Genomic DNA, 13,257 nt, shown 5'->3' with positions numbered 1-13,257 from the left:
CCCCTCCCCCACTCACTTCCGGCCGCGGCTCAGTTCTCCCGCCTCCGCCTGCGCCGAGGCTCGTGGTTGTCCCGCCATGGCACTGTCGCGGGGGCTTCCGCGGGAGCTGGCCGAGGCCGTGGCCGGGGGCCGGGTCCTGGTGGTGGGCGCGGGCGGCATCGGCTGCGAGCTCCTCAAAAACCTCGTGCTCACCGGCTTCTCCCACATCGACCTGGTGAGGGCCAGGCGTGCGCGCGGGCTGAATGGCGGGCCGTGGAGCCGGGGCCGGGGGATCGGGGCCCGGAGGTCCGGACCTGAGCTGTGGGTGCGGGGGCGGACCAAGAGGCCCTGGGGTCGTCGCTGCCCACCTAGAGGGAGCTCTTCGGCGGCTGCGGGGCGGGCGCCGCTGCACGCCGGGCCCGCTCCGCACGCTGAGGAGGCCAAGGGCCCGGGTCTTCCGGGCGTCCCGCGAAGAGCCGTCCCCCGCCTCCCAGGCAGCGCCAATTTGTGGCGGCTCTGGGGTGTGGAAGAGTCCTCGTGTCTTCGCTTCAGAGCAGTTCACCAGCTTTAACCGGAGGCAGGAGAGGATTGTCTCGAGTCCCTTGGGGATGTTGTGAGTGTTCAATTCGAAGTCCCCCTTAACTCAAATAATATGCAGAGCAGAGGATGGCGGTGGTAACAACCAGGACCTACTGAGCGCTTGTCCCGAGCCCGGCGCTGTCCTGCGCGGTTTACTCGCCTTAACGCACTTAATCTTCACTACCATCATAGGCTTGTAAACGCTGTCTTCACCCCATTTTATTTTTAACAGATAAGAGGAAAAGTGAGGTACTGTGGGGTTTAGTGACTTACCTAGGACTCCTTTGTGGCTCGCGCTCCTCTCTTCTGGGTGCAGTCTGCGTGACATTGTTATCACCGTAGATTATTTCGTTAAAGGTATTGGTTAGGATTTTAACTTTTGCATTGTTGAACAGTGACGGGAAGCTACTGTAATTCTGAGTCAAGTCATTTCTGTTAATGTAAACTTTTTAGAGATTGGAGTTGTAGCCTGAAATTTGGATGTGAGTTTATAGAATCTTAAGGTGTAGTGGAAACAGGGAATTAAAAAAAAAAAAAAAAGTAGAGGTGGCCGACTGAACTAATAAATGAGTGACTGGGGGGAAAAGCATTTACGCGTTTTCCATTGGTTTTTATAGGGTTAGTCTTTCCATTCAGTTCTGTATCCCAAATATGAATGTGGCATAGCTAATACCTACTAATACTTCTTCAAAAGGATCATTTTGTAATAGACAAGACAGTGAATTGGGGCACCTGAAAAATAAATGCTGATCCTTTTTTATTTGGTTTAATTTTTGTAGTAAATTTAGAAAGCACAGATAAAAAATGTTAGGTGATTATATGTTTTGGTGATTTTCACCAAAACCGTTAGGGTGTTTCACAGTTAGAACATTTGATTACTCTTCATGTAACTTTATTGAAATGGAGTGAAAATGGTTTTAGTTATAATTATTTCTTCTCTTATATTTACTTTGAAGCAGTAATTAGATAAGACTTAAAACGTGAGACTTCTAACCTTGTGTAGAAGTTTCCCTCCACGGCCCTCAAGTAATGATTGTAAATGAAATTGTGTGTGGGTAAAGACTTTTGAATTAAAGAAAGCAGCAAAAATTCAGTAAATCTATTTGCCAAGTATCATTTAAGAAAAAGAACAGGGCACAGTTAGATCTATTATGTTGGATTTGAAAGTAATCAGATTGATAGAGAAATGATGGAAATATAATGCATTTTTAGCATCATTTTGTCATCTAAGGAATTTCCTAACATATTTGCCAGTATGATTAAACAAATGAACAAAAAAAGCATCCTTTCTAAAATATTTTTGAGAAAGTTGTATCTGAAATTAAATTTTGTTTTAATATGCATTAAATTATTTTTATCAATTTAACAACTTTAGTATATTGGTCAAAAAGCATTTTCTCCCCTAACATAGCAGATATCAAAACTTCTGGGTTATGGGTGCTGAGGTTAGTGATACGTATTGCTCAAACATACCAGGAAATTTGTGATTTATCTGGGGTTTATGCATTTGTAGATTGATCTGGATACTATTGATGTCAGCAACCTCAACAGGCAGTTTTTGTTTCAAAAGAAACATGTTGGAAGATCAAAGGCTCAGGTAACTTTGTATTTCTCATATCATTTCTATTTATTCACTTATATTTCTGCCCTTTGGTGGATCTTCTATTTATGGTATTAGGTTAATTTGGACTCTCTAGTAGGAGGGAGAATATGGGGGAAGCCGTCTCTTTTTAGCTGAGGGATTATGAAGAATAAGAAGATGTCTAGAAAAGGACAGAAGACTGTGCCATCCTTTCTTATCTACAGAGGAAATAAAAGTGCTCTACCCAATCCTGTAAATGGTGTCCCCTTCTTAAATTTCTGATTGTTTACTTAGAATGAGCCTTGTGTTCCTACATTGCCTAGAGCTTGGCTGCTCCTGTGTTTGTGGGCAAGAGAAGCTACAGCTTATGTCATTGTCCCCTTTAGAAGAAAACAGCCTCCCCTGAGGTTCTAGCCATCCTGATCTTTCTTTAGTTCCTTGAATGTTCCATCTTGATTCAGGGTTTTAAAACATCTTTCTCTTTGCTTTTCTCCCAGCTTTTTGGGCGAACTTTCACTCTTTTCTCCTTTTCGTTTTTCAGATTTTCTCTAGGCGTGCTTTCCTAAATCTCTTAGACTAAATCATATCTTCCACTCATTACAGCCTCTACTTTTTCTATGTATCATTTATCATAGTTTGTAGTTAAATTTATCTGGATGGTTATTTGATTAATGTCACTTGCTCACCAAGTGCCTTATACAGTTTCTGATACATGGAAGATGCTTAGTAAATATTTGTTGAATGGATGAATGACACTTGGTTACTGCATTTGATATTTTTGCTGAAGCTTGCCATTCATGTACAAGTGTATATAAGTAGGTGAAATAACTATTGTCTACCATAGATAGATTTCATATTCAGATAGAAACGTTGTAGTAAATTAGTAATTTAGTGTTGTTTGTTTTTCCAGGTTGCCAAAGAAAGTGTACTGCAGTTTTACCCGAAAGCTAATATCATAGCCTACCATGACAGCATCATGAAGTATGCTCTAATTATTATGTTGCAAAATTGTGTTTGCTGTGAATTTTTAATTAAACCTTTAAAGTATAATACTTTTATTAGCTAAATATATGAACTCAGAGTCATTCTGCTTATTTAAAAATTTTTCTAGAATAATTAAAATGTAGTAGGTTGTGTCCACATAAGTGACATTCTTTTAACAGTTCATATATATATATGTGTGTGTGTATATATATATATAATTTGAATGATTTAGATAAGAGGTCATTTACTCTAATACTTTCAATAAATAAGTTACTTGGAAACCTAAAAGGACCTTATATTCTTGTTTTAAATAAAGAGCTATTCTAAACTATAAGAAACCAATATACATGATGATTCAGACTTTTCTAAATATATTGCTCTCATTCTGATCGATTTCAGCTGTGGCCTTTTTCAGTTTAAAAGGTTCCCTCTCAAAATAATTTGTTTGTTAGGACTGTGACTTCTGTAATATAACACTGGGAATTGTGATGGGGCAGTAGTTTTGATGGTACATAAATATACTCTGATCTCAGTAAAGATAGAGTAAAAATATAATTTTGGAGGCGTTGGGGCAAAGGAACCCTGCGTCTAAAATGTCCTTTATCTATAGTTGTTGTCCACAAGTAAGTGGTTTTAAAAATAATGAGTTCTTGTTTGAGGCCTGGATTAGAGAAAGTCTTATGCTTTCTCAGGGAATTTGTGTTTCCAGCTTCCTTTTCATTCTCTGGATGTTTGCTCTACAAGCTTGCCTGTAGCCAGCCCTACAACCTCCTTACCCTCTGTTGCTTTCCCAGTGCTGCTAAAAGCAGGGACCCTAGGGGCCTGAACCCTGCCTGATCCTGACCATGTGAGGTGAAGCTACAGGCCAGGCAGATCCTGGGAATGTATTCTTTGTATGTTCCCAGGCACTTGCTGCCCCAAGAAGGCCTGGTGGGACTCGAAGTCATGCCAGTTTGAGATTCTGCTCTGTGCCCGAGGTAGCTGGCCAAAACAGATGTGTGGTTTAAATCTGTTTCTGGTGTTTGGGGAAAAATCAAACCTATCTATATTGTAGAGACCCCTAATATCAGTTATTTTTGTACTTTTATTACTTTAATGTGCTTTTTAGGACCCTGTATTATACTGTGAAGCTCATGTGTAAGGCCGGTTGTTTTGGTGACCTTTTTTTTTTGTTGTTGTTTTACTTTGTAGCCCTGACTATAATGTGGAATTTTTTCGACAATTTATATTGGTTATGAATGCTTTAGATAACAGAGGTGAGATTATTTTAATACTTTTAATTCTAAGTATTTCCCTTCCTCCATAACAAGGTTGTTTACAAAATTAGTGTTAATTAAAATATGTCCTTATGAGTTAGAACTTAAAAGACCTAAAGGGAAGTAAGATCAGGTTTAAAGCTTGCCAATTGATTGTAATTTTAACTAGAACTAGTGTGAATATAGGGGAAGTTAAAATCATTAAAGAGGATGATGCATAGGTTGCGTGCATGTATATTTGTTTCAGATTATCCCAGCACTTAAGCACAGTGTGACTTCCTTTGTGTGTGTGGAGATCTAAGATTCTATCAGTGCCCAAATTTCACCCCAAACCAATTGAGTCAAACTCTGTAAATGGGACCTAAAGATCATATTTTTTCACAGTTCCCCAGATGATCTAAAGGGCAATGAAGGCTGAAAACCACTGTTTTGAGAGTAAGGCAATAGGATGTCAAAGTTAGCATAGAAGTCATGGCTCTTGAATTATTTTGGGTATATCTGGTGCTGCAATATATCAGACTGGATCCTATTACGTGTACACATTTTGGACCATTTAAACTTTACACAAGTTGGTGATATTTCATATAATCAAGTATCATATAGCCAGTTATTGTTTACAAATCTTTGTGTCTGGAATGTGGGGTGAAAATAACTTAAAATACTCTTTCTGTAACTACTTCCACATGTAAAAGTACATCTGTCAAATGAGTTTGTAACAATTTGGGGCCAGAAATATCAAAAGAAAAAACATACAAAGTAGCATTATAAAGAGGATAACTCTTAACCAGACTCATCTTTTTTCCCCTCACCTTAAACTGCCTTAATAGTTCCAAGTTGGGACTTCCCTGGTGGTCCAGTGGTTGAGACTCTGAGTTTCTACTGCAGGTGGCGTGGGTTTGATCCTTGGTCGGGGAACTAATACCCTGCATGCCGTGAGGCAAAAAAAAAAAAAAAAAAAATAGTTCCAAAGTTGATATTCCACATTCTCCATTTACTTCCATGTATTACCTGATAATTTTATTGGAATAAGAGCAAGTTAAGGGGTTGGAAAATGTTGAAACAACGTTTTAGCCATATTTAATAGAAGTAGGTATAGCAATAGAAGAGGAAGATGGCACTTTGGTATTAAAAAGTAATATATAGGGGTGCTTCTCCTACAGTAAATTTGTGATATAAATTTCTTACCTTTGAAATTTTGTTGAATGTCTCTTAAATGTCTATAACACTTGTATTACTCTGGTCATAGCTATAAGAAAGTTGTACATGAAATAAAAACAATAAAAAATGGTTTGGGTAAATTTCATCCTAATTAAAGGTAACTACATAATTTCTTTTTTCTTTTTTTTTTTGTAAACTCCTGTTAACTAGTATTTTTCTTCCAGCTGCCCGAAACCATGTTAATAGAATGTGTCTAGCAGCTGATGTCCCTCTTATTGAGAGTGGAACTGCTGGTTATCTTGGGCAAGTAACCACTATCAAAAAGGTAAAGTACTTTTTTTGGTTTGGTTTGGTTTGGTTTGTTTTTTGCTTCCCAAACATTTATTTGGGACCTTAAGGAGGGAAGAAGTAAACTTTGGATATATGGGCAAAGATCTTTTAGCTCTGTGCTATTTTGTTTCATGTAGCTTATATATTAAAATCCTTAGGCTGGCAAGCATAATAAACTTGCCTTTTTAAATTCTTTGTAGCCGTGAGACTACATGTCATGTTGTAGTTGATATATGGTAAACCAGCCTTCTGAAAAGTTACTTGTCTAAAGTCTGGATTTATAGATCTGAAGAGTACTTTGAAAAAAATTTTTGGAGTATTTGTGAGTACTGATATTTCAAATATTTAGATAAAACTAGAGAATAAGAACAAATGTGTGTTCATAAACCCAGTTTTATACAATCTCAGCATTGTTACTCATTTGCTGCTCAAATCTTTTTTCTTTGAATTCTTTTAAGAAATTAAACATAGATACATTTGAAGAATCATTTTGCAGGTTTTGAAAATAAAAGGAATTAAACTCTACTTGAAATTTGGTATTTTTGTCTGCTCTTTGGCAGTTTTTCCATATTGAAAATTGTGGCTGTGCTTCAGTTGTTTTTACTGTTTAATGTTACTCTTCGAAAGCTTAATTTATATCATTCTACAAAGACTTATAAATATCAGTTTATGAGGGGTGACTGCTTGCCATATCGCTGCCCCCAAGAAAGCATATTGGAAGGACACCAGAAATGGCATTATGGAGAAAACACTTCATCTGCTGCAGTTTATATTAAAATATTATTTGCAGGTTTGGGGTCTTTACCATGATCCTGAGACACTAGTATGTGTTAAGACTGAGATTGAGAATTGCCAAGATAAAGAATATTCATTCTAAATTTTAGAAAATTATCTCAGGTGCCGTGGACTTCTTTCAAGGATTCCTTACAGTATAACTTTAAACATAACCCTTTAGCAACGAAATGAAGAGTATTTGGTTTGGTAATACTTAGGATTTTTCCATGTATCTGGATAGATCTGGAAATTAATGCTTTAAATTCACTTAATCTTCAAGAGCTTATAAGGTAAATCTATAAATAATATTTAAATAACTGAGTTTCACAACTTTGAGAGATAATTGGTTGGAAAGTTATTTGTCTTTCCCTGTCTGTTTAGTGTGATCAAGGTAAACTTGTATTTTCTCCTCACCAGGCCAGGAATCAGAGAAGTCCTGGCTTAGTCTTAGCTGTGACTATGGTAGATTCAATTAACTTTTATGTTGTAGTTCCTTATCTGTAAAGTAAGAATTTTGGAGTCACTAATATTTTAAAATTTTCTTGACAGTTGGAATATAGATGAATGAAATGTTTATGATTATATTACAATATTGAGAAGCCACCCTGATGGGATAAATGTTTTTCTCATGTCCTGACTTTGCAGGGTGTGACTGAGTGTTACGAATGTCATCCCAAACCAACCCAGAGAACTTTTCCTGGCTGTACAATTCGTAACACACCTTCAGAACCTATTCATTGCATCGTTTGGGCAAAATATTTGTTCAAGTAAGAGTATATATATTTCTGGGCATACTTTTAGTACTGATAATGGACAGTGGGGTCATTCTTATTTAAATACCTTGGAGAAATTGTACTTATGATGATGAAGCTTAGTCTGACTGGAGACAGGCATGCAACTAAACGAATACAAATCCATGTATCCGGAAATACTAAAACATACTTAGAAGTAACTCATTGGTTAAAAGAGAAATAATGGAAGTTGAAAATACTTCGTAATAATACTGAAAATACTACATGTGGAACTTGTAGGATACATTGAATGTGGTAGTTGGAAGAAAAGATACAGGCTTACACACATGAAGAGAGGTGAACATTAATGAGCAAAGCATCCAACTTATGTTAGAAAAAGAACAACATAAAGTCAAAAAAATTAGAAGGAACGATATAATTGAGGTAAGAGCAAAAAATAAGTTGGCAGGTTTGATCATAAAAAGGAGAGGGGGATAGATAACTAAGTGGGGAATATAATCTCAACACAGATTAGAATAATAAGGGGAAAAAAAGGGATGATAATAAAAGATTATGCCACTACATATTCCCCCCACCCCCACCCCCAGCTGCGGTGGGTCTTTGTTGCGGCATGCAGGATCCTCTGCTGTGGCATGCAGGCTCTCTAGTTGTGGCCCTCATACTCAGGCTGCGTGTGGGCTTAGTCCCCTGACCAAGGGTGGAACCCGCATCCCCTGCATTGGAAGGTGGATTCTTAAGCACTAGACCACCAGGGAAGTCCCTATGTCAGTACATTTAAAAAACTTAATGATTGGATAAATTCATTTTAAAAACTTAGAAAACTGACTCCAAAAGAAATAAAAGCCTCCCTAGGGAAATTTAATCAGTGGTTTAAATTTCTCTGATGCACCAAACCTATGTGAATTTATAGGTGATTTCCACTAAATTTGCAAGGAATATATCATTCTAATCTTATATAAAGTCTCAGAGAAACTTTTTTTAAAAATGGAATACTTCATGTTTTGGGGCTGTCATATCTTTTTTGTGTGTGTGGTACGCAGGCCTCTCACTGTTGTGGCCTCTCCCGTTGGCAGAGCACAGGCTCCGGATGCGCAGGCTCAGCGGCCATGGCTTATGGGCCTAGCCACTCCGCGTCATGTGGGCTCTTCCTGGACTGCACGAACCCGTGTCCCCTGCATCGGCAGGCAGACTCTCAACCACTGGGCCACCAGGGAAGCCCCGAGGGGCTATCATATCTTTGATAGCAAAACCAGTTAAGGCTGGGGACTTCTCTGGTGGTCCACTGGGTAAGACTACGTGCTCCTAATGCAGGGGGCCCAGGTTCGATCCTGGGTCAGGGAACTAGATCCTGCATGCATGCTGCAACTAAGAGTCCAGTTAAGACCAGGCACTGCATGCATGCATGCATGAATAAATAAATAAATAACCTTTTTTTTTTTTTAAGAGAGGCCATTTTGTTATTTATTTACTTATGTATTTATTTAGTTTTGGCTGCATTGGGTCTTTGTTGCTGCACGCAGGCTTTCTCTAGTTGCGGCGAGCAGGGGCTGCTGTTTGTTGTGGTGTGCGGTCTTCTCATTGTAGTGGCTTCTCTTGTTGCGGAGCATGGGCTCTAGGTGCGTGGGCTTTAGTAGTTGTGGCTCGCAGGCTCAGTAGTTGTGACTCGTGGGCTCTAGAGCGCAGGCTCAGTAGTTGTGGTGCACAGGCTTCCTGGATCTGCGGCATGTGGGATCTTCCCAGACCAGGGCTCAAACCTGTGACCCCTGCATTGGCAGGCGGGTTCTTAACCACTGTGCCACCGGGGATGTCCTACATACATTATTTAAAAAACAAAACAAAACAGTTAAGGCTGTTATAAGAGGAAAATTGCAAGACATTCTCATTCATAAATGTAGATGAAAAAATCCTATACAAAACATTAGCATACAAATCTAGAATGCTGTAAAACAAAAGTATACCATAACCAAGCTGTATTTATTCCAGGAATGCAAGCATGGTTTAACACTAGAAAAATCTATAAATGGCATTTACTTCATTAAGAATTTAAAGAGAAACTATATAATCTTCATAGATGTCGAAAAAGCATTTGGTAAAATTTAGCAAACACCTTTTCATGACAAAAATTCTTAGTAAACTAGGAAGAGAACTTTATCAACCTGATAAAAAATATTTTCTAGAAATCTACAGCGAACATTAGTTTTCTTTATTTTTTGATTAAGGTATAATCACTCAGAAAAGTACACATATAATGGTATAACAACAAATTTTCACAAGAAATACACTTGCAAGCTTTATTTACTTGGCAAACATTTTTTTTCTTTTTTAATAGACTTTTTAGAACAGTTTCAGATTTACAGAACGGTTGAGAAGATAGCACAGAGTTCCCACACCCAGTTTCCTGTTATTAACATCTTAGTATGATACGTACATAACAATGAGCCAATATTGATACATTATTTATTAACCTGATACGTACATAACAATGAGCCAATATTGATACATTATTTATTAACCAAAGTCCATAGTTTATTTAAATTTCCTTAGTCTTTGCCCAATGTCTTTTTTTCTGTTCCAGGATACCCCATTATAGTTAGTTATGTCTTTAGGCCCACCTTAAGGGGGCTGTGCCAGTTTCTTAAGACTTTGCTTGTTTTTGATGACCTTGTTAGTTTTGAAGAGTACTGGTCAGGTTTTTTTTTCGCTGCATTGGGTCTTCGTTGCTGCATGCAGGCTTTCTCTAGTTGCAGCGAGTGGGTGCTGCTCTTCATTGTGGTGCACAGGCTTCTCATTGCGGTGGCTTCTTGTTGCGGAGCATGGGCTCTAGGCACGCAGGCTCAGTAGTTGCGGTGCGCAGGCTCTAGGGTGCAGGCTCAGTAGTTGTGACGCACGGGCTTAGTTGCTCCACAGCACGTGGGATCTTCCCGGACCAGGGATTGAACCCGTGTCCCCCTGCATTGGCAGGCGGATTCTTAACCACTGCACCACCAGGGAAGTCCCTGGTCAGGTATTTTTAGGATGCCCCACTGTCGGAATTTGTCTGTTTTTCTCTTGATAATACTGTGGTTATGGATTTTTGGGAGAAAGATCACAGAGGTAAAGTGCCATTTTCATCATATCATATGAAGGGTACATGTTGTCAACATGTTTTATGACTATTAATGTAGGCCTTGATTACTTTAAGGTAGTGTTTGTTTTCTCCACTGTAAAGTTACTCCCTCCCCTTTCTATATTGTCCTGTCTCTTCTCACCCATTTATTGATATCAGTGTGGACTCATTGATATTGAATATGGTTTGGGTTATAATCTAATACTGTTTTATTTTGTTGCTCAAATTGTTCCAGCTTTGGCCACTGGGAGCTCTTCAGTTGGCTTTGTGCTCTTTGATATACTGCCATTATTGTGTCGGGGTTTTTTGGAGCAATTCCTTACTTTCTGGTACTACAAGATGCTCCACGCTCATCTTTTATGTTTCCTGCTTCAGCTCTAGAATTAGACATTTCTTCAAGGAGCCCTGGTTCCTTTAATTGAAGAATGATACTAGCAACCAAGATGCAAGTGCTTAGGCATAGTTCTGGGGTGCCATTTCTTTTAGGCCCTCTTAGCTGACAGAGCAAAAAGTATGTTTATACTAATTTGTATATATAAAATATTGATATGATTCAATGCAATTCTAATTAAAATCTCATCAGGGATTTTATTGGAACTTGTTCAGCTGATTCTAAAATTTATATGGAAGAATAAAGCCTAAGCGGAACCAAAACACTCTTAGAAAAGAGTAAGTTGAGGGGACTTGCTCTAACAGATTTCAAGATTTAATATAAGGTAAAAAATAATTTAGTGAGTTGCTGGTGCAGGGATAGAAAAACAGACTGTAACTGAGGTTGCACAGTAGATCCCAGATGAAAGAAGGGACTAAATAGAAGGGAAGGCAGTTCACTGCCAACGTGGAAGAAAATTGTGTTCTCTACTTCAAACGATATGTGTAAATTAACAATATATAGAAATTAAGTCCAAGTGGATTAATTATTCAGATGTGAAAGACAAAACTTTAAATTTTTCTAATATAGAAGAAAATCTTTATCTTTGGGGTTAAGGAACAATTTCTCAAGATACAAAAGTGTTAATTATAAAGTAAAGGATTGATACATTCAAATTCATTTAGTGTTTCGTCATCAAGAGACATTAAATGATGTATAAATAATAAGCTGTTATATGGGATGAAAGAGGTGTAACATATAAGCAACTAAAACTGTGATCTGGAATATATTCCTGTAATCAATAGGAAAAAGACAAACTGACAAAATAATACTAACAGACATTTTTTCACTTAAAGGGAAACCCAAATAGGCAATAAGCAAATGAAGATAGTGTTTAACTTTATGATTGACTTGCAAAATCATGAATAAACCCACAGTAACGTACTATTTTATACTTGCTAGTTTGGCGCAGAACATTAGGTCCGGAGAGGAAGTAAGTCGATAGAAACTCTTATATGCCGTTGTGGGGCTGTATTTTGGGGCACAACCAGTGTGGGAAACAAATGGCCATTTTCTTGTGAAGCGTATCAGGATCTTTGAGATTTTTACTGTGCAAAGGATTTCTTTAAGATAGCTTTATTATCAGACTTCCGTGGTGGTCCAGTGATTAAGACTCCGTACTTCCCATGCAGGGGGCACAGGTTCGATCCCTGGTCGGGGAAGTTCCGCGTGTTGCAGCCAAAAAAAAAAAAAAAACATAACTTTTTAAGATAGCTTTATTATAAGTTACGTGCTTGAGGAATGGTTGGAAAGTTATTAAGCAATTCTTAGGATAACTTGCTTAATGAAAGAGAATTTCAGCTTAATACTTTTCTGTTATTTCTTATAAAAGAAAGCCATCTTATTCACTGCTGAGTTTCTTGCACCTAGACCAGTGCCTCGCACATAATAGGTGGGTCAGTATTTGTTTAACAGCTAGCTGCAGGTATACTTCACAATTTTTATTCTGGCAGTGGAATATTATCCATGTTGGAATGTAAAAGCTGCTCATGTGTCTCTTGATCAAAGATCTTAACATAGGAATTTGCAGAGCCTAGCTGGCAGAAATGAACCTAGGTCTACTAAAATTTAGCCTTGCCTGTGTTGTGGTTGAAATGAGAATGCAAACAGTTTTGTTTTGTTTTTTTTATTTAGTTAGTTTTGGCTACGTTGGGTCTTCGTTGCTGCGTGCAGGCTTTCTCTAGTTGTGGCGAGCGGGGCTACTCTTCGTTGTGGTGCGTGGGCTTCTCATTGCGGTAGCTTCTCTTCTGGCGGAGCACGGGCTCTAGGCGTGTGGGCTTCAGTAGTTGTGGCACATGGGCTCAGTACTTGTGGCTCGTGGGCTCTAGAGCACAGGCTCAGTATGGGCGCATGAGCTTAGTTGCTCTGCAGCATGTGGGATCTTCCCAGACCAAGGCTCAAACCCGTGTCCCCTGCATTGGCAGGCAGATTCTTAACCACTGTGCCACCAGGGAAGTCCCTGCAAGCTGTTTTAAACAGATTGTTTTAATATGTTTATGGAACATAATTTGTCAGTTGTTTATTTTTCATCCCTACTAAAGATTTGAGATAACTAAATTAGTTGTTTTTGAGAAAAGTAGGAAAAGTTAACCTTTGTTCAGAGTATTTTGTTGTACATAAATATTTACTATTCTTAAATTATAGCCAGTTGTTTGGGGAAGAAGATGCTGATCAAGAAGTGTCTCCTGACAGAGCTGACCCTGAAGCTTCCTGTGAGTAAACTAGTTGGAGTATATTTTCTTATTGGTGAGCACTATCTTTATTTTGCTAATCTAATATTGATAGCTTAATGCGGGGGGAAATAATTGCTGTTATGTGCTAGATAA

General features: G+C 38.5%; 1 protein-coding gene across 4 annotated transcripts in view; it reads left to right on the top strand.

Annotated features, from left to right (window-relative positions):
- Positions 1–13,257, top strand: part of UBA2 (ubiquitin like modifier activating enzyme 2) — a 31,561-nt gene continuing 18,304 nt past the window's right edge. Inside the window, exons 1-8 of one of the 4 annotated variants that reach the window (XM_089902937.1) lie at positions 138–214; positions 791–915; positions 2,072–2,155; positions 3,051–3,121; positions 4,316–4,380; positions 5,763–5,863; positions 7,288–7,409; positions 13,076–13,143. In XM_089902937.1, the coding sequence (XP_089759063.1) occupies positions 3,117–3,121; positions 4,316–4,380; positions 5,763–5,863; positions 7,288–7,409; positions 13,076–13,143 (361 nt within the window). In that variant the 5' untranslated portion in view covers positions 138–214; positions 791–915; positions 2,072–2,155; positions 3,051–3,116. Of the gene's footprint in view, positions 215–317; positions 593–790; positions 916–2,071; positions 2,156–3,050; positions 3,122–4,315; positions 4,381–5,762; positions 5,864–7,287; positions 7,410–13,075; positions 13,144–13,257 lie in introns of those variants that run through there. The other 3 variants (XM_022585788.2, XM_022585791.3, XM_089902938.1) reach the window with 3 other exon arrangements.

Source organism: Delphinapterus leucas, chromosome 20, assembly GCF_059928025.1.
Source record: "Delphinapterus leucas isolate spDelLeu-1000000601 "Yukka" chromosome 20, BTC_Dleu_Yukka2, whole genome shotgun sequence".
In the NCBI taxonomy this organism is placed as follows: Eukaryota; Metazoa; Chordata; class Mammalia; order Artiodactyla; family Monodontidae; genus Delphinapterus; species Delphinapterus leucas.
Note: the sequence above shows the minus strand (reverse complement) of the source record. Positions and strands in the feature narration are given on the sequence as shown.